At 42.4% G+C, this 22,878-nt stretch overlaps 1 protein-coding gene across 4 annotated transcripts in view; it reads right to left on the reverse strand.

Moving 5' to 3' along the window:
- Positions 1-22,878, reverse strand: part of Exn (Ephexin) — a 742,877-nt gene that overhangs the window by 99,141 nt on the left and 620,858 nt on the right. For 3 of the 4 annotated variants that reach the window (XM_070096015.1, XM_070096017.1, XM_070096016.1), the window contains exon 7: positions 7,723-7,935. The exons of the other annotated variant lie outside the window; for it this stretch is intronic. In XM_070096015.1, coding sequence (XP_069952116.1) covers positions 7,723-7,935 — 213 coding nt within the window. The remainder of the gene's footprint in view (positions 1-7,722; positions 7,936-22,878) is intronic. 4 annotated transcript variants of the gene reach the window in all.

Here is a 22,878-nt window from a genome sequence, read left to right on the forward strand (position 1 = left end):
ATACAGTTATATATATATATATATATATATATATATATATATATATATATATATATATATATATGTATATATATATATATGTATGTGTGTGTGTGTGTGTGTGTGTGTGTGTGTGTGTGTGTGTGTGTGTGTGTGTGTTTGTGTGTGTGTGTGTGTGTGTGTGTGTGTGTGTGTGTGTGTGTGTGTGTGTGTGTATGTGGTGTGTATATGTATGTGTGTGTACTCACCTATTTGTGGTTGCAGGGGTCGAGTCACAGCTCCTGGCCCCGCCTCTTCGCTGATTGCTACTAGGTCCTCTCAGTGTGTGTATGTGTATGTGTGTGCGTGTGTGTATGTGTATATGTGTATATGTGTGTGTGTGTGTGTGTGTGTGTGTGTGTGTGTGTGTGTGTGTGTGTGTGTGTGTGTGTGTGTGTGTGTGTGTATACGTATTCGCCTAGTTGAGGTTGCAGGGGTCGAGTCCTAGCTCCTGTGTGAGTTAGTTTCTTTACCTTATGTATGTGTAATGTTAGTCATCATTATACATGTATGGCGTTAACTATTTTGTCTTATATGTGTGTAATAATACAGTAGTTTGATTCTCATCATTATTTGTGGACTGCCATTTTTGTAAACATGTGTGCTTTTGTAAGTTTCAATACATACATTTTAATATTTATTTGTTTGTCTTTGCAAATAGTACATTGAGATTATGTATTTAAAATAATGGGTTGCAATGCAAAGAGCCTTTATTATGCCTAGGCATTATGGGCCGGAATGCAACTGATAAAATCGTCAACCCGGGATTGTTACATCTTCCTCAACGCTTGATGACGGTAGCTGCCTGTCACTTGCCACCTCAACCCCACACTCTTAGATTTTTATTTCGTACTATGCACTATACCAGCAAGAACCATGAACAGTAACAGATCCAAGACCAGCTACATTTAGAGGATGGAGGAAAGAGCCTCCACCTGTGTAAGATGTGGTATAAATACTGACAAATGTAAAATAAGAGATGCTCAATATTATTAAGGAAGTTGTACTTGTGTCTTATTTTACAGAGCCTCCACCACTCCTTGTGCTGCATGACAGTCGGGTCTGCTGCGCTCTGCAGTATTCCAACATGTCAAGACACCCATATCACCCACCAAATTTTTAGAAAATAGTCTCGAATAGATAGGTGCCTCATGTCAAATAAAGCAGGGCCAATATGGCCCTTAACGTGTCGAAATATACAAATCCAAAAAGAAACCAATCAAGACGACAATCCGACCAGAAATCCATAGAGAAACCAGACCAAACACTGCAGATTTAGCTACTTCATCAGCCCACTTATCATGAGAAACAAACACCCAACATAAATTCAGCTGGCAGGTTAACTGTAGTGGCCTCTCTACAATCTCCAGCTCTTAAGAAAGCAGTAAATACTTGCAGAGCTGTAGTCACAATATCAAGCACAGTTAATAACCTATGGTGTGAGCAAGATGGTAGACAACTCGGCTGTAAAAAACAAACACCAGGTAAAATTTTCAGACAACGACAAAAATTCGTTAAGACGGCACCAACCCGACACCTGCTGTAGATCTGGAGTTGTTGGTAAAAAAAAAAAGTAAGAGGCCTTTCGGAGAGAGGGTAAAATTTAATTGCCCAGATAACTTAAGCTGAGAAAAGTCCGAGGAAGATCATAAAAATATGATACGATTAATTTGCAGCACTTTCACTAATGGAAGATACAGGAAAACTGCGAACGGTACCGGCACTGAACCAACACCCGAGCAATATATTCCACAGGCCTCGTTAACATGTGGCAAGGTAAATCATCATCAACTAAGAGATCTAGACCAAGACCCTCACTAGGTTAAAGGACGATATAAGCGACCTAAAACAGGGGAAGCAATGTTCCCTCTGGTATATTATAAATGATATATAATACTCATAAGTTTATGAGTAAGACACTTAATATTTTTAATGCTAAGTGCGGAGAAGGAGCTCCTTCTCCGCACTTATGCCGTATTCTATTCAAGATTGATGGACTGACCACATCGACTAAAGGCTGAGGGACTGATTACCTCATTCTCCTCCTGTTCTTCGAGATTCTCCTTTGTATGGACTGATGAAGCCACTGTGTGGCGAAACGTTTCCTCAAAGATATCCAAGAATTGCACATGTGTCTAATTTATCAACTTGTCGGTTCTCTGAACCATTGATCTACAAGTAACCAACACAACATTCACCAGTAACCAACACAACATTCACCAGTAACACAACATTCACCAGTAACACAACATTCACCAGTAACAACACAACATTCACCAGTAACCAACACAACATTCACCAGTAACCAACACAACATTCACCAGTAACCAACACAACATTCACCAGTAACCAACAACATTCACCAGTAACCAACACAACATTCACCAGTAACCAGCACAACATTCACCAGTAACCAACACAACATTCACCAGTAACCAACAACATTCACCAGTAACCAACACAACATTCACCAGTAACCAACACAACATTCACCAGTAACCAACACAACATTCACCAGTAACCAACACAACATTCACCAGTAACCAACACAACATTCACCAGTAACCAACACAACATTCACCAGTAACCAACACAACATTCACCAGTAACCAACACAACATTCACCAGTAACCAACACAACATTCACCAGTAACCAACACAACATTCACCAGTAACCAACACAACATTCACCAGTAACCAACACAACATTCACCAGTAACCAACACAACATTCACCAGTAACCAACACAACATTCACCAGTAACCAACACAACATTCACCAGTAACCAACACAACATTCACCAGTAACCAACACAACATTCACCAGTAACCAACACAACATTCACCAGTAACCAACACAACATTCACCAGTAACCAACACAACATTCACCAGTAACCAACACAACATTCACCAGTAACCAACACAACATTCACCAGTAACCAACACAACATTCACCAGTAACCAACACAACATTCACCAGTAACCAACACAACATTCACCAGTAACCAACAATATTCACCAGTAACCAACAATATTCACCAGTAACAAACACAACATTCACCAGTAACCAACACAACATTCACCAGTAACCAGCACAACATTCACCAGTAACCAACACAACATTCACCAGTAACCAACAACATTCATCAGTAACCAACACAACATTCACCAGTAACCAGCACAACATTCACCAGTAACCAGCACAACATTCACCAGTAACCAACAACATTCACCAGTAACCAACACAACATTCACCAGTAACCAACACAACATTCACCAGTAACCAACACAACATTCACCAGTAACCAACACAACATTCACCAGTAACCAACACAACATTCACCAGTAACCAACACAACATTCACCAGTAACCAACAACATTCACCAGTAACCAACACAACATTCACCAGTAACCAACACAACATTCACCAGTAACCAACACAACATTCACCAGTAACCAACAACATTCACCAGTAACCAACAACATTCACCAGTAACCAACAACATTCACCAGTAACCAACAACATTCACCAGTAACCAACACAACATTCACCAGTAACCAACACAACATTCACCAGTAACCAACACAACATTCACCAGTAACCAGCACAACATTCACCAGTAACCAACACAACATTCACCAGTAACCAACACAACATTCACCAGTAACCAACACAACATTCACCAGTAACCAACACAACATTCACCAGTAACCAACACAACATTCACCAGTAACCAACACAACATTCACCAGTAACCAACACAACATTCACCAGTAACCAACACAACATTCACCAGTAACCAACACAACATTCACCAGTAACCAACACAACATTCACCAGTAACCAACACAACATTCACCAGTAACCAACACAACATTCACCAGTAACCAACACAACATTCACCAGTAACCAACAATGTCTTCGAATAATGTCAATGGTCTAGAAACTTAAGGTGAAGTGTATGAGACACTTGTATAACATTTAGGAGTCTTTATTAAGGAAACATTCCGCCAACCAGTGGCTTCTTCAGTCCATTACAGACAAGAACGGTAGTTTACGAGGAGTTTGAGGTAATCAACCAAGAGTCGATGTTTTTAGTCCATCAATCTTAAGAAAAGTACAGTATATACTCTGAGAAGTATACATTCCTCTTCTGCACGCTGTACCTTTTTGAAGGACTAAAGACATCGACTCTTGGTTGATTACCTCAAACTCCTCGTTTTCTACCGTTCTTGTCTGTAATGGACTGAAGAAGCCACTGGTTGGCGGAACGTTTCCTTAATAAAGACTCCTAAATGTTACACAAGTGTGTGGGTCTTCAGTGTGCTGAAGCAGCTCGTCACACAGATGAGAGGTAGCTGCAATATAATGCTTACCAGGTGTTGTGAGAGGTTGTATGTAATATCCAGTTTCTTGGTAGTCAGGGGGGGGGGGACAAACTCCAACTGGGCTTTATTATTGAAAAAAAAAAAAGCTCCCACTTGGTAAAGACCGTTGCGACAATGTCAGCAAAGATCATTTGTTCAGGGAAATTTTAGCACTACTTCAAGGCTTGGCCTCACAGTTTTCTACCAATTTGTTTTTGTGTTAAAACTGAGCCATGTAGCTGACAGGACAGTGTGTCAGCCACGTTTATTGTATTAAACGATAAACCTGTATAGTGATTCAATATTAATCAGCCAGCCAGTGGCGAGCCATCAAATAATGAACAGCAGTTTTCTGATGTTGAAGTGACTGGCACTCGGCACTGCTCTGGCACTCAGCACTGCTCTGGCACTCAGCACTACTCTGGCACTCAGCACTACTCTGGCACTCAGCACTACTCTGGCACTCAGCACTACTCTGGCACTCAGCACTACTCTGGCACTCAGCACTACTCTGGCACTCAGTATGCAGTCCTCAGTGGCCTGTAACGTGCAGCGGTATCATTCTTACTGAAGATGGCATTCAACACTACAAACATTTTCCAGTCCAGGAAAGCAACGGTTACAATATTTATGTAACGGATGATAAAGTGCATCACTTACGGCATTACTTCTGCTAACAAAATATTAGTTTGGTTTTTAAATGGTCTTCTCTAAAGTGTGAGTGTCGTAAAGTGGTAAGTCAAGTGTGGTTCTCACCTGTCTTGGCTTACCTACTTGACTTCTTTGTATGCATGCATGTCTCTGTATATTATAATAATAATAATAATAGTAGTAGTATGTATATACATATATATATATATATATATATATATATATATATATATATATATATATATATATATATATATATATATATATATATATATATATATATACATACATATATATATATATATATATATATATAGATATATATATAGATATATATATATATATATATATATATATATATATATATATATATATATATGTCGTGCCGAATCAGTAAACCTGGTCACTTTGCAAGAACTAACTTAATTTTAAGTCCTTTCTAAAATTCTGACTCTTATACATTTAAAGATGTATTGTCTAAATTTACATTCATATAAAAATTAATGATTTTGTACGATAAGAATCTTAGAAAACTTAGCTAACCTTATTATAAGAAGCGCAATTTAATACAGCCTAATCCAACTAAACATATTTTATATAGGTTTACAATAATTTAATAAACAAACACAATGAAATATATTTTTTTCCGTTAGATTCAGAACGATTTTTGCGAAATTATTGCATACACAAATTTTTGCTTGCTTTATTCGGCAAGAAGTGCGTTACTATTTAAAAGCCAAAAATCGCAAGTTTTACTTATTCGACAAGACATTATATATATATATATATATATATATATATATATATATATATATATATATATATATATATATATATATATATATATATATATATATATTACATACACGGAATAAGATCACAATAAACAGATACCCCAATATAAAAAACGGTTGTTATTTTACATATATTAATATTAGTTATTTTTATTATATACATAAGAACATGTACAGTATGCAATTATCACAACCGAGCGATAACAGATTCAAAACAACCACGGGATGGGGGAGTTGAATGGCAGCTCTAGGTCTTTCATGTTGCAATCAACACTGTTTAAAAGCTTGCAATAGTGGAACAAAAGTGGACATTATCCCAGGTAAGTGTGTGTGTGTATGAATAATCCTATACAGGAAGAGCCACTCAGATCCACCCAGGGACCCGACTAACCCAGGCCCCTGGACGGACCCGACTAACCCAGGCCCCTGGACGGACCCGACTAACTCAGGCCCCTGGACGGACCCGACTAACCCAGGCCCCTGGACGGACCCGACTAACCCAGGCCCCTGGACGGACCCGACTAACCCAGGCCCCTGTACGGACCCGACTAACCCAGGCCCCTGGACGGACCCGACTAACTCAGGCCCCTGGACGGACCCGACTAACCCAGGCCCCTGGACGGACCCGACTAACTCGGGCCCCTGGACGGACCCGACTAACCCAGGCCCCCGACTAACCCAGGCCCCTGGGTGGCTCTTCCTGTGTAGGATGTTTTCAAAGGCACACCTACCTGGGCACATCTTTTCTATTCCACTACTGCAAGCTCTTGACAATGTGTTGGTAGCAACACAAGAGACGAACAGCTCTCATTCAACTCCCCCACCCTGTAGTGTTTTACATATACAGTATATGGGGAGGTGGTAAGGGAAGAAAATAGACAAAACATCTTCAGGAAGACATCTGTAGATAAATATACATTATATGTGTATATATGCATATATAATGTGTGTAAAACATATACAGAAACCTGTTATCACATGGTTGCTTTCTAAATTAAAAAAAAAAGGACTTCAATGTAAACTGGATTTTTATACATTACGGGATACAAAAACTACATCAGTAAAATACTTAAAAAATATACACACATGCAACTACTAGTGCCATGCACAATACAACAAACAGCACTTACAATCACCTCTCCCGTGACAACTTGTGGGTTATATTAAAGAGCAATGGTGGCACGAACCTTACCTTGGTTGAACAGATGTGTGGGACCTCCACTGAGGCTTGACTCACCTGAGAGGGGCAGACAACCGGTACACATAGGTCATGTGCACGTTATGTCACAGACACACACAGCGTGAAGACCGTGTACGTTATGTCTCACATACACAGCGTGAAGACCGCTCCTACTGTCATCATCAAGTCCACACTATTCATTAACGAGTCTATCAAGTAGTATAAAAGCGTGACGACGTCAAAGTTTGGTCTGGCGTCACAATACGTCATAATACGTCATACGACGTCAGCGATACATTGGTATATGCGGGCGAGAACCTTGAGCTTTCCCAGCAGAAACAGCAGCATCAGCAGGTGAAACAGTAGAAACAGCAGTAGCAGCAATACTTCCGCTTGTTATTGCTGCTTCTGCTGCTCTATGCCAGTACAAACTATGTCATGTTACAGTCGATGGCCTGCCGCAAGTCTCAGATGTTCACGTGCAGTAGTTATCGTAGATCTAAACATTGTAACAAGTCCTAAGTGCTTCCAAGTCTACTTGCACATTGTCAAGTTTGTGCCTAAAGGGTGACTATTGTTAACAAGACGCACTGAAAAGAATATCTACTAACAACTACAGTGCTCAATGTGCTATAATTACTAGTACAGGTACACTAAATCTTATTACCCCGCCATAACAATTTTAGCAAACTGCCAGCATGTTTACAAACCTTCAACATAAAGACTCATTTCCTGGGACTCATTGTCATCGGCATCGTAGAAGATGCTTCTGATCTTGGCGCTCTCGTAGTAGAGGCTGCTAGAGGTGCTGGCGCCGGAGAGGAGGGAAGCATTGTAGTAACCAGGAGCGTAGGCTGTGTCGTACTCGTTGTGGTTACTCTCACACTGACCCAACACGATGGTTGATGACGAACTCACGTATACTGTAGTAGTAGGTGACAATGTTAAAGGAAACACCAGTGCACATTCCTCGTTACTATCACCACACCTCAACCACCACCACTAAATCTTCATCGTTATGAATGACTAATTAAGGCACCTTTCACTGACGTGACTCATGAGTGAACACTGAAGGCAGACTTCAATGTCTACACCTAACTCTAAGGTGTTGACTCATGGAACCTACTCGTCGCTATCCCACTTTCCTAGTGCAGGCACTTCCAAACTCAGTTCCAGCACAACACACCAGATTCTTCCTGGATACCTTCATTGAAAACACTGTGCTCATACTAGCAGCAAGATGACTCCCGAAGCTCACTCAACTTCACTGAAACACTCACCCTAGCCTGCTAGATCTCTTTCCATCCACCCTAGAATATTTATCTTGCACTCTCATTCTCCATTACACAATTTCAACTAGCCCCCTTCAGCTCTTCTTTTTTTTTTTTTAACTAAAATCTTTCGCACCACATCCTCTAACTTCTTACTTTCTAATTCCCTGCATAATACCCCTTAGCACAAAGAACTCTCTGATATGACGCTTGCACTGCCTCCAGCCTCCGGACTGGAGGCACCACTATCATCTTGATGCATTTCCATTTTTGCATCCTTATTCCACATATTCCTCAACTGTTGCCAACTTTATTATTATTATATTATTATTATCATCATCATCATCATACCCTGAGCATATCAATACAACAAATTCCTTTTCTTGCTTCAAGTCCACTCTCTCAGTACACTATCACTAACAAGTCTCAACAAACTTATTTCAATGTAATTCTTACGTCCTATCGTATCGTCTTTCTTTTCACACAAGGGAAGCACACAGCTCTTGGTCAATCCTCGGGTGCCGTCCATTGCAGAATTTCAATCCTAATCCCTTCCATCCCGGCGGCGACTGCTGCTCAATTTCACGGTACTTAATGTGTGAATGACTTCCTTCATTCTTACTTCAGGCTCTTCATTCATGCAAACAGATCTTGTTCCTTCTAGACCCAGACATGAAAGCTCTACTTATATTAATTCTCTACAACATTCATTTATCAGAAATTAATGTAACATTTATACTTCTATTCAGCATTTTACTATCAATCTTAAATTTGCTTCGAAATTATCAACCCCAAAACTCCCTTTTCAAAAAAACTAAACTGCTGACGATACCTCGGCATTTTTTATTTTTAAATCCTTGGTACTAATTCACCACTATCTGACCCTCTCTTTCATATGCCAACTTTTCTCTCTCACTGCCATTTCCACATCAGTCCACCAATCATGCATCTTTCCTGGTGCACCTACTCCACAGCAATCGTATATCTTCCCTGGTGCACCTAATCCACAAGAATCATGCATCTTCCCTGGTGCACCTACTCCACAACAATCATATATCTTCCCTGGTGCACCTAATCCACAACAATCATGCATCTTCTCTGGTGCACCTAATCCACAACAATCATATATCTTCCCTGGTGCACCTAATCCACAACAATCATATCTTCCCTGGTGCACCTAATCCACAACAATCATATCTTCCCTGGTGCACCTAATCCACAACAATCATATCTTCCCTGGTGCACCTAATCCACAACAATCACACTTGTTCTACACACCCGCCAGTCTTAGTAAGTTTATTTTGGCACAAGTACACAAAAGTACAATCATACATAGTGTAAATTACCTAGGGTAACCCCTCCCCCCCAAAAAACAAAAAAAAAGTCAGTGACTCATTTCCATTAGGGTCTTTGTTCAAACGATTTCTTTTATTTTTTGTCTAAATACCGAACGAGCTGCGGTGAGGTAGGCTTGAGTATTAGTTTCCTCAGATACAATGCTTGTACGTAGCACATACAATGCTTGTACGTAGCATATACAATGCTTGTACATAGCACATACAATACTTGTACGTAGCACATACAATGCTTGTACGTAGCACATACAATACTTGTACGTAGCACATACAATACTTGTACGGAGCACATACAATGCTTGTACGTAGCACATACAATGCTTGTACGTAGCACATACAATGCTTGTACGTAGCATATACAATGCTTGTACGTAGCACATACAATGCTTGTACGTAGCACATACAATGCTTGTACGTAGCACATACAATGCTTGTACGTAGCACATACAATGCTTGTACGTAGCATATACAATGCTTGTACGTAGCATATACAATGCTTGTACGTAGCATATACAATGCTTGTACGTAGCATATACAATGCTTGTACGTAGCAAATATAACCCACATGGAGATGAAACGATATAAAGTGAAGCGGGAACTATTTATTTCGGCCAATGACCGAGAACCTTTTCAGCAGTTTAATGCAAATTTGCTTCATTTTGTATCTAAGTGGTCTTTTGATTTACACAGTGTTCATTATACTACCAACCATCGTATTTGTAATAATGTTACTTGCTGATGTGAATGGTAGTAGTAGCTGTGACATTTACGGAGCACCATGAACGTGTATTATACAGTGAGCACCATACAGATGCACCTCCTGGCAAGTATTAAACAGACCAGGGTACTGTAGGGCTTTGCCTGGTATTATTGTGTGAACATGGTAATGTCTGCCAACAGATTTGGGTACAATTCCTGAGTGTCAGAAAGTGAATGATGTGTTTAATTCACAAACTCATAATAAGACGAGTGCAAACAAACTACGGTTAGAGTGGGGTTAGAACTCATGGCGAATGATTGGTAAAACACCAGGCCAGAGCGTAAGTCACTGGGTCAGCTGGCTACAATAAGATTCATCCAACTAAGTATATTTATACACCATAGGGAGGTTAGTATGTGCCTCGCTGTGAGGCTGATGCTAACTTCTCTATGGTGTATAAATATACCTAGCTGGATGACTTACTGCAGCCAGCTGGCCCAGTGGCCTACGCTCTGGCCTGGTGTTTTACCAATTATTTGCCATGGGTTCTAACCCCCCACCCGTACCCTGGTTTGTCGTGTTTAATTTTTTCAATGGCTCGTAATATTTTATTCTTGTGTAAAGACAGCTAGGTAGGTGGTGCTAACAAACCTCGGCGCTGTTTAAATAACAAGCAACTGCATCACAATAAACAATTATATTAACCCTTAAACTGTCCAAGCAGATCGACGCTCATAAGCGTAGTGCTCCAAAAGTAGATCTACGTTTTTTTTTTTATATATTTTCAAACATAAAAAAAAGTAAAAAGTTTTTTACACGTTTTCAAATGTAAAAAAAAAATTATTTTTTTTACATACTTTCAAATGTTGAAAAAACGTAGATCTACGTTTGGACAGTTTAAGGGTTAAAGAACACATTTACAAAAATTACAAAATTAAACAGATTACAAACATTTACATGATATTAAATAATAAAAAAGGCTACGTGTGTGTGCAAGCAGTGAGTGAGGCAGCTGTTGTTGCTTCTCAACACTGCTGCTACTGAAGGGTAATGACCAAGAACTCCGCTTCCCTCCCCCACAACCCCACCCAACAACACTTCCTGCTGTAGCCACCTTCCACCCTTCTTTCATCTTGTGGGGAGGGACCAAAGACTCACCCACACCCCACAGTTCAGGAGGAACCAGACTCACCCATACGCATCACCCACGCCCTTGTCAGGGAAACCAAGGACCCCAGTGTAACTTGCATTTGGCAGTGTGTATGTGTGTGTATGTGTGTGTGTGTGTGTGTGTGTGTGTGTGTGTGTGTGTGTGTGTGTGTGTGTGTGTGTGTGTGTGTGTGTGTGTGTGTGTGTATGTATGTGTATGTGTGCATGTGTATGTATGTGTATGTGTATGTATGTGTATGTACTCACCTAATTGTACTCACCTAATTGTGGTTGCAGGGGTCGAGACTCAGCTCCTGGCCCCGCCTCTTCACTGATCGCTACTGGATCCTCTCTCTCTCTGCTTCCTGAGCTTTGTCATACCTCTTCTTAAAACTATGTATGGTTCCTGCCTCCACTACTTCACTTGCTAGGCTATTCCACTTGCTGACAACTCTATGACTGAAGAAATACTTCCTAACGTCCCTGTGACTCGTCTGAGTCTTCAGCTTCCAGTTGTGACCCCTTGTCCCTGTGTCCCCTCTCTGGAACATCCTATCTCTGTCCACCTTGTCTATTCCCCGCAGTATCTTGTATGTCGTTATCATGTCTCCCCTGACCCTTCTGTCCTCCAGTGTCGTCAGTCCGATTTCCCTTAACCTTTCCTCGTACGACATTCCCTTGAGCTCTGGGACTAGCCTTGTTGCAAACCTTTGTACTTTCTCTAACTTCTTGACGTGCTTGACCAGGTGTGGGTTCCAGACTGGTGCTGCATACTCCAGTATGGGTGTGTGTGTGTGTGTGTGTGTGTGTGTGTGTGTGTGTGTGTGTGTGTGTGTGTGTGTGTGTGTGTGTGTGTGTGTGTATGTGTGTGTGTGTATGTGTGTGTGTGTGTGTGTATGTGTGTATGTGTGTATGTGTGTGTGTGTGTGTGTGTGTGTGTATGTGTGTGTGTATGCGTGTGTGTATGCGTGTGTGTATGCGTGTGTGTGTGTGTGTGTGTGTGTGTGTGTGTGTGTGTGTGTGTGTGTGTGTGTGTGTGTGTGTGTGTGTGTGTGTGTGTGTGTACACTCACCAAGTTGAGGTTGCGGGGGTCGAGTCCGAGCTCCTGGCCCCGCCTCTTCACTGATCGCTACTAGGTCACTCTCCCTGAACCGTGAGCTTTATCATACCTCTGCTTAAAGCTATGTATGGATCCTGCCTCCACTACATCGCTTCCCAAACTATTCCACTTACTGACTACTCTGTGGCTGAAGAAATACTTCCTAACATCCCTGTGATTCATCTGTGTCTTCAACTTCCAACTGTGTCCCCTTGTTACTGTGTCCAATCTCTGGAACATCCTGTCTTTGTCCACCTTGTCAATTCCTCTCAGTATTTTGTATGTCGTTATCATGTCCCCCCTATCTCTCCTGTCCTCCAGTGTCGTCAGGTTGATTTCCCTTAACCTCTCCTCGTAGGACATACCTCTTAGCTCTGGGACTAGTCTTGTTGCAAACCTTTGCACTTTCTCTAGTTTCTTTACGTGCTTGGCTAGGTGTGGGTTCCAAACTGGTGCCGCATACTCCAATATGGGCCTAACGTACACGGTGTACAGGGTCCTGAACGATTCCTTATTAAGATGTCGGAATGCTGTTCTGAGGTTTGCTAGGCGCCCATATGCTGCAGCAGTTATTTGATTGATGTGCGCTTCAGGAGATGTGCCTGGTGTTATACTCACCCCAAGATCTTTTTCCTTGAGTGAGGTTTGTAGTATCTGGCCCCCTACTGTGATGCAGTTCAGATGGGCTTGTGAGGTCTCTAGGGAGACCTAATTATATGGTCACACCTGCCTTAGCAAATGTCGGGTAGTCACGCCCACGTCTGAGGTCTTTTGTTCTTAACGGCGTCAGACCTCGGCGTCAGGTCGTAACACGTGGTACATACCCCATTGGGGAGGGGGTACTTTGACTACGATATAAGCCCAGGGAACAGCGGAGCAAAGAGGTTGTTGGTGACAGGTCCGTCGAGCGAGAGCTCTGGACAGCCGCGTGTGTAGTGGACCACGCATTGGGAATCTCGGGTCAGCTGGTCGGTGAATTAAGAGTGAGTACTAGTCCGTGTTACTGATAACATCTACCCTTCCCCCTGGTAATAAGTCTCATAGGTCAATTGTTATATTGTGTAAATTTCCATCAGGATATGTTGTATTCTAGCCCTTTTATGTTATTAAGTAAACTATAGCCATAGTTCCCATTTTTATTTGTACCTTCATATGCTATTCCCTATTCTGTTAAGCACTGGGATATACAGGAGACGTGCTCACTCGCTGGGATACCTCAGGTAGAGTGGGTAGAGGTCTCACATGGTGGCAGCGGTTTAGCGTTTATCATTAAACGCGGCTCACGTGCTTTACGACTGGTCGGTTTTTGCTATCAAAACCAAATATTAATTTCTTTGTGTCGCCTATCATTTGTTTTACCGTTAACTGTGACCGTAACCTTAAGAATAAACCAGGACAATCCTACTCTTATGTTTGTCAGGTGGGTGATGACCAAATATAATTTGCGTAGCAAGACGTTAAATAGTGCAATCAGACGATCCAGTAGGATACAGGTGAAGTTCCTCGTGAACAGAATGGCAGAGGCTAACGTCAATGTTAGTGATCTCGCACCAGGCTCAAGTGAAGGGTCTAGCAACATGGTTCCACAGCAAGATTCAGCGATTAATGTTAGTGAGGGTATAAATAATCAAGAAAATGAGATTTCAGTGATAAATAATACTTCAGGGGTACATATGTCAGGGACAAACCATCCCCAGGTCCAAGGCTCAGGAACGAATATAGGTTCCACGGTGACCCCCAGTAGTACCACGAATACTATGGCCCCAGTGGTATCTAATACATCTACCACTGCTGTTAGCCCGGGAGTATCAACTTTACCAACCCGGGATGCTACTAACCCCATACCTCCGTATTTTAATAACCCAGTTAATGCTGACTATAGTATGTATCCTTATCTTAACTCTGTGCTTCATAGTGTTATTGCTCAAGTTATGAGTAACCCTCAATCCCCTATTGTTGTACCTGCTCCCCAAGTCCCTGGGGTAGCTGCCTCTAGGGTTCCCACTTCTGCGCCTGGTTCTACAGTTACTAGTATACCTAACCCCTCAGTAACCATAGCTTCCCCTGCTGTGTCAGGTGTTCACCTGCCCAATGCTGTTCCTGTAAATACTAACCAAACACCCACACGTGTAACTACAGCTGGGGAACCATTCAGTATTTCCCCGAATGGGTCCTTATCTAATATACCGGGACTCCCGACCCAACCCCAACTTCTGAGCCTCCAGCCTTCCCAGGTCAATCCTTCCCTAACCAAGCCACTCAACGTCCCAACGAACCCTATGCTTCAGCAAAAGATTTTATCTGGGGCATCAGCTCCAGATAGTAGTGTTGGAACCTCTATGTGTGGGACAGTAATTGTTGATAGGCCATATTTAGAAAATTTGCCGAAATTTCATGTAGAAGATTTGCCGAGGAATCCCATCGAAAGAAATATCAAAGTAGAAGCTTGGATTAAAAATATTGAGGCCATTTTGCTTAATATATCTGATGAAAAAATGAAAGTTTCACTGGGATTCAGGGCAATTGTAGATAACACAGCATCCATATTTAGTCTCCCACAATTTATTAACGTAAAGAACTGGAGTAATTTCAAGGATGCTATAAGATATAGGTTCCAGACGGCAGTATCAGTTGAAAATATCCATCGATACCTGGAACAATTGCAACTGAAGGAAGGACACACTCTAAGGGACTTCAGTTGTCTGGTATGGTCCAGGGTGGAAGATGTGAACGGAACTTTAAAATATAATGCAGAACAGCTGGAGCTTTATAAAAAGCAGGTATTTTGTGAAGGGTTGCCAGTCTGGATGAGAACTAGAGTTGCTATGGTACTAGCGATTAAAACCTTCGAAGAACTAGTTCAATATGCCATGTCTCTCGAGTCCGAATATGGTAGAGACAGAAAGGGAGATAGAATTGTTGCCTCAGAGAGAGTAACACCTGAGTCACCATATGTGGCGACAACCAATAATGAGAAGAAGTATATACCCCCGCACCGCAGGACAGGCGGTGGTGGGCGTAATAAACAGAATGCTCGGAGAACTAATCAATGCTGGGAGTGTGGCGGGATTGGCCATATTAGGGCCAACTGCCCTAATTTTCGTTCCTAACGAAAGAAGAAGGTACAAGGTTAAGAAAGATAGGTCTGATAACCTTGTTACCAAAGATGAAAGACCTATGATTAAAATAAGAGTAAATGGAAAAAAATTGGTAGCTTTCATTGATACGGGAAGTCAGGTGTCAATAATTAAGCGAGATGTATGTAATAACTGGAGGGGTTGTAAAATAAGCAAAGCTAAGAGAGATATTACTGCTGTAAATGGTAATGATATTAATGTCGAGGGACAAACGGACCTGTACTTTGAACTGGGTGAAAGTTATAAAGTTCACGCTTGTTTAGTAGTGTCTGGAGTAAGGTTTCCAGGGGACTTACTCTTAGGTATGGATTTTCTCAGAAGGTTTGACTTCCTCTTGTCGTATGGCAAAGGAAGGGGAACCAGTCGGCTGATACTGGATGAGGTTTCCTTTCCAATAAAATTCATAGAACATCCCTCAATAGTAGCTTCTATGAGTAGGAGTAATAAATTATTCAAAACCCCATCTAAATCACTTTTTGAAGCGCAGTTACCTAATGTGAACTCTGCAGACGCAGATTATGCAGTTCATGTATTATATAACCAGGTATGTCCACCTAATACATTCAAATTTATTAAAGGTTCAGTGGGAAGGAAGGTCGAGCCAGGAAGTATCTTACAATTAGCTGGGAAGCTAGAATCCTTCCTGGTGCCTCATCATCTAGCCCAGGTTTCTGAGAAAAGACATATCTTAATACCAGTGATAAATCTGACAAGTAAAGCGTTAAGATTCAAGAATGGTAGAAGGTTAACATCAGCTGAGATTATCCCCAAAGACTTAATTTTTGAACCTGACTCCGTTAAGCTACCTGCCCGAGGTCAACAATGTGGAGCACTTAATACCAGAGTCCCAGAAAGGGTAGTGACACCTGCCGCTCCCACCCAGAACGAAAGTAAAAGGGAAAAGACATTTAATGATGTAAATCTAAATCATTTAAAATGTTCTGAGAAGGAAATAATAAAGAATGCTTTAAGGAACTTTCCAAAGTTGTTTTCAATGGATGAAGGAGATATAGGCTTCCTGCCCCAGATTGAGCATACTATACCTACAGGTGACAGTTTACCTGTCCAAACCCGTCAATGGAGACTCCCAGAAGAGGCTAAGAGAGTAATAAGGGAGGAATGTAATACCATGCTCCAGAACGATGTAATTGAACCGAGTTCATCACCGTGGCTCTCACCTGTAGTGTTGGTAAAGAAACCAGATAACTCTTATCGGTTCTGTGTGGATTATAGGAAAGTGAATGAATTAACAATAGCTGATAGTTATCCCTTGCCCCTAATCCAGGAAATTCTTGATTCATTTGGAACAGCTAAGTATTTTTCGACTTTGGACGCTAAGTCAGCTTATTGGGCCATCCCCGTTTCAGAAGAAGATAGAGAGAAGACAGCATTCTCAGATGGGGTCAGATTATACCAATTTAAACGAATGCCCTACGGGTTAAAAACCGCGCCCTCTAGCTTCCAAAGAGCTATAAACTTCATCCTCAGCCCTGTGTTGGGTAGACACTCACTGGCATATCTTGATGATGTGGTAGTCTACTCCCGGTCATTTCCAGAACATGTAGACAACCTTGTGGAGACACTAAAACTACTGGATAAAGCAGGATTTAAGTTGAATGCAAAGAAATGTATAATAGCAGCCACTAGCTTTAAATTTCTAGGCTTTCAGGTGAGCCCTGAAGGGATTCGCCCTGACCCTGATAAGTGTAAGGCAATATCTGAAATGCCAAGACCTAGAACAGCAAGGGAAGTCAGGAGGTTCCTAGGTGCAGCAGGATACTTTAGAAGACATATTAAGGGTTTTGCAGAGCTAGCAGCACCACTGACAGATCTAACTAAGAAGAAAGCTAAGTTTGTATGGAAAGAAGAACATGAGTTGGCTCACGAAAAATTAAAGGCTGAGCTTACAAGTGAGCCGGTATTAGTGGTCCCTGATTTTTCCAGAGAGTTTGAGATACATACAGACGCTTCAGCAGTTGCAATAGGAGGTTGCCTAATGCAAAGAGACAAGGAAAATAACCCACACCCAGTAGCGTATTTTAGCAGAAAGATTAAAGGACCGGAAGTCAGGTATGCCATCACTGATAAAGAAGCCTTGGCAGTGGTAGAAAGTGTGAGATACTTTGAACCGTATGTATTTCAGCGCCATTTTAAAATAATAACAGATCACAGGGCATTGGTGCACATATTTAAAAAGAAAACTCGCTGTCCTAGGATGTCTAGATGGGGTTACGAACTGTCAGCACACTCGTACCAGATTCTTTATAAACCAGGAGCCTCACACCATGTACCAGACGTATTGAGTAGGAATGTAGCAGCAATAAATGTTGATGTTAATATTGAGAATGTGAACAATGAAAAATTAAGAGAGTACCAACTGGAAGAGAACAGGTGGAAGGAGATAATTGAGTATTTGGAGGGAGAGAAGCTCCCGTGCCACAAGCCAAGCCGCCCTATTGATGAATTCGAGATGAAAGACGGTGTGCTACATAGGATTACGGAGCTGAACGATCGTTCAGTACAGCAGGTAGTAATACCCAATGTCCTCAGGAAGGCCGCTCTGAAGCTTGCACACTCATCCAAGATGGCTGGCCATCCAGGTGTTTTTAGGACTTATAAGAGGGCCAAAGAAATGTTCTACTTTCCTGGTCTCCTGAATTATGTAACCGAATATGTAAAATGTTGTGGTAATTGCCAAAGGAGGAAAGGTAACCCTCAGGTTAATGTGGAATTGCAAGCTTTTCCCGAGATTAAGGAGCCGTTGGACCGGGTTGGTGCAGATCTTATCGACTTACATAATAGTTATTCAGGCAATAGGTATGTTCTTGTGCTGGTGGACCATCTGTCACGGTATACAACACCTGTACCCATCCCTAAGAAAGACCCACAGACTGTTGCAGAGGCGCTCCTTGATAGATTCGTAGCAATATTTGGACCTCCTAGAGAATTAGCAACAGATCAAGGTTCAGAGTTTAAAAGCAAGGTATTTGCAGAGGTTTGTAACACCTTAGAAATAATGACAGCATTCACGACAGCTTATCATCCACAGGCGAATGGTATGGTGGAGAGAACAAACCAAGTAGTCAAAAATACACTAGCCATTCTCTCAGAGAAAGGACCATTACAATGGGATAAATATATACCATATATTCAATTTGCTTTAAACACCGCTATTCACAAATCAATAGGGACACAATCATTATTCCTATTTACAGGGCATGACTGTCATTTTGCAGCAGGCTTGGTGAACCAAGCAGTTGTCAGATACGGTGAGGACTATCCTTCAGAAGTCCTAACAAAAATGAGAACTGCTTGGCGAACTGCCGCCCAGGCATCTGGTAGAGCGCAGGAAAAATATGCTCACTACTATGACAGGGAAGTGAAGCCTCTTAAACTCAAGGAAGGTAACCTAGTAATGGTATATAAAGATGAAGTAACCCCTCAACAGAGTAGGTCCCTCGGTCCAAGGTGGAAAGGTCCTTACAGCATCTTAGAGAAAATGGGACCAGTAAATGTGAAGGTTAAAGGGTTGTTTGAGGACCAGAGTGAGAGGATTGTTCATTGTAATAAACTAAAGCCATTCTGGTCTGAGGAGGAAATAGTAATGCCTAATGTTAATGTGGTGGATGAAAGGACTGTAAATGACGAGGTATATGAGGAAGATAGGTTACATCAGCTGGTAGAGGAAAATGTTGGTATGAATACAAGGTCAAGAATGTATAGACGAAATTTGTAAGGGAATTATTGCTGGAGGGAGGGAGTGTTGTGAGTAAATGGGACCCTGAGGGAAGGAGCTGACCACTCGCCTCGCCCTCAGGTCGGCTCAATACTCTAGAAGACCTGCCCACCAACAATAAGCCCCAGTCACCTGTAGAACAATACTGCCGTCTACTATTATTCACAGGAGATGTGGAGATGTTGCCAGGACCTGCCAAGGAGACTCCAGGAATCTATTTGGCCTGGAGTGATGGAGACGCCAAGAAATCAGCTTGGGTCCAGCAAAAGGGCTATTATTAGACCTGGGAGACTTGAGGAAAAGCGGTAGCCAGCTCTCGTGCCACCACCATGCAAGAGGTGGAAGTTGACGGGTGAGGCTGGACGGATGAAGGGTGGCCTTGGTGCCTGAGGAGTATTGTCGTGGTGAAGATAAGCTGCTTGCTGAGTCGTGAAGTTCCCAGATGCTGTGCTTTCAACGAGAGGGACCCGCATGAGCGTTCCTAAACGCCAACTAAGTCCACACAATGAGACATGGCCCAATTTAGGAAGTGCTAGGGTCGGCCAGAAGCTCTGGCTAACCCCTCTTCTAGTAGAAGCAGTAGACAGATCTGGAGGTGAGATGACAAGAATACTGCAATGGCCCTATGTCCTCCTCCGTCGACCCCTTCATATTTCTGCCCAAGGATTTGTAGAGAGCTTCTCCATGGGTCAATAGCCTGGCCCCAAGTCAAGCCAACCGTGTCATTTACTACTAGCCAGTGAAGCTTGGGAAATGATGATTAGAGTGGTATTAGTATGGTATCTCTACTGCTAGGGGATGACCTATGTTATGTCAGCTGTTGGGACAAATATATGTTGTATATTATGTGAGCTAGCTCCTTGCCGGGAGGGATCACCGTAGAGATAGGATGTATTTTCTTTTCAGGTGGAGAACTGTAAACACCAATCGGCTCGCCGTCAGAAGAGGATTCCTTTATGTGAGGGATGGGAGGTTTTCTTTTAGTTCCTAGAAATGGGATAATGATTGGTCCTGGTTGCGATCCCTGCCTTGTCATGAATGGTCACGGTAGGGTGCAAGGAAAATGCGACATTGTGGTCGTGTAATGGTTCAGTTGCAAGTACTTGAAGGAATAATACCCGCTGGAGCTGTTTTCTACGCCAGGAAAACCTTACGAGGTTTGGCTCAATGGTTAATTAGCGACGGTGACTACAGGAGCTAGTTTATTTCTAGTAGAGTACAGGAAGGCACTGGAGCCCGATATTTAGTTTTAAGGAGACATGACGGATAAGGAGGTTTCGCACCAGAGTCATTGTTATTCGTTTCTTGTGCGAGAATTTATTAAACCTACTGATCTGTGTGAATTCATATTATTTGTTATTGTATTGTAATAGAATAAAAGGGTTAGGATTAAAATAGTCTAATAACTTAGGACAAATTGTCCTAGTTCCCAGATATTTTAAATTGGGGGAGAAAGGGGGATGTGATGCAGGTCAGATGGACTTGCGAGGTCTCTAGGGAGACCTAATTATATGGTCACACCTGCCTTAGCAAATGTCGGGTAGTCACGCCCACGTCTGAGGTCTTTTGTTCTTAACGGCGTCAGACCTCGGCGTCAGGTCATAACACGTGGTACATACCCCATTGGGGAGGGGGTACTTTGACTACGATATAAGCCCAGGGAACAGCGGAGCAAAGGGATTGTTGGTGACAGGTCCGGGAAGCGAGAGCTCTGGACAGCCGCGTGTGTAGTGGACCACGCATTGGGAATCTCGGGTCAGCTGGTCGGTGAATTAAGGGTGAGTACTAGTCCGTGTTACTGATAACATCTACCCTTCCCCCTGGTAATAAGTCTCATAGGTCAATTATATTGTGTAAATTTCCATCAGGATATGTTGTATTCTAGCCCTTTTATGTTATTAAGTAAACTATAGCCATAGTTCCCATTTTTATTTTGTACCTTCATATGCTATTCCCTATTCTGTTAAGCACTGGGATATACAGGAGACGTGCTCACTCGCTAGGATACCTCAGGTAGAGTGGGTAGAGGTCTCACACTGCCTGGTCTGTGTATGCATGTGTGTGTGTGTATGTGTATGTGCATGTGTATGTGTATGTGTGTATGTGTATGTGTGTATGTGCATGTGTTTATGTGCATGTGTTTATGTGCATGTATGTGTGTGTGCACGCGTGCATGTGTGTATGCATGTGTGTGTGTGTGTATGCATGTGTGTGTGTGTGTATGCATGTGTGTGTGTGTATGCATGTGTGTGTGTGTATGCATGTGTGTGTGTGTGTGTGTGTGTGTGTGTGTGTGTGTGTGTGTGTGTGTGTGTGTGTGTGTGTGTGTGTGTGTGTGTGTGTGTGTGTGTGTGTGTGTGTGTGTGTGTGTGTGTGTGTGTCTGGCTATCCAGATGGGTATTGCCCGCTGCATCCTGGGCACACGACCCAAGTTTGTAGAGCTGGCTGAGGTGTGGGAAATACATGTATAGCGTTAATCACAATTAACCTACACGCAAGGGACGAAACTTGTGACGATGTTGCGGTCTGTTTTAGAGTGAACTAAGAGGACAGCATCAAAGTGACACAGGTAACACATGAAGACTCAGAAGGGGACACAGGTAACACATGAAGACTCAGAAGGGGACACAGGTAACACATGAAGACTCAGAAGGGGACACAGGTAACACATGAAGACTCAGAAGGGGACACAGGTAACACATGAAGACTCAGAAGGGGACACAGGTAACACATGAAGACTCAGAAGGGGAGACAGGTAACACATGAAGACTCAGAAGGGGACACAGGTAACACATGAAGACTCAGAAGGGGACACGGGTAACACATGAAGACTCAGAAGGGGACACGGGTAACACATGAAGACTCAGAAGGGGACACAGGTAACACATGAAGACTCAGAAGGGGACACAGGTAACACATGAAGACTCAGAAGGGGACACAGGTAACACATGAAGACTCAGAAGGGGACACAGGTAACACATGAAGACTCAGAAGGGGACACAGGTAACACATGAAGACTCAGAAGGGGACACGGGTAACACATGAAGACTCAGAAGGGGACACAGGTAACACATGAAGACTCAGAAGGGGACACAGGTAACACATGAAGACTCAGAAGGGGACACAGGTAACACATGAAGACTCAGAAGGGGACACAGGTAACACATGAAGACTCAGAAGGGGACACAGGTAACACATGAAGACTCAGAAGGGGACACAGGTAACACATGAAGACTCAGAAGGGGACACGTGTAGTAGCTGAAGGTTCAAGACGATCCATACAGGGATGTAACGAAGTATTTTCTTAACATCAGAGTGGATGAAATGTGGAATGACTTGGATGAGGCAGTGATGGAGTCAAACTCAATACACAGTTTCAGGAGTATGTAGATTAAGGTCCAAGAAGACAGCAATGAGTG

The sequence above is a fragment of the Cherax quadricarinatus genome, chromosome 52 (genome assembly GCF_038502225.1).
Source record: "Cherax quadricarinatus isolate ZL_2023a chromosome 52, ASM3850222v1, whole genome shotgun sequence".
NCBI lineage: Eukaryota > Metazoa > Arthropoda > Malacostraca > Decapoda > Parastacidae > Cherax > Cherax quadricarinatus.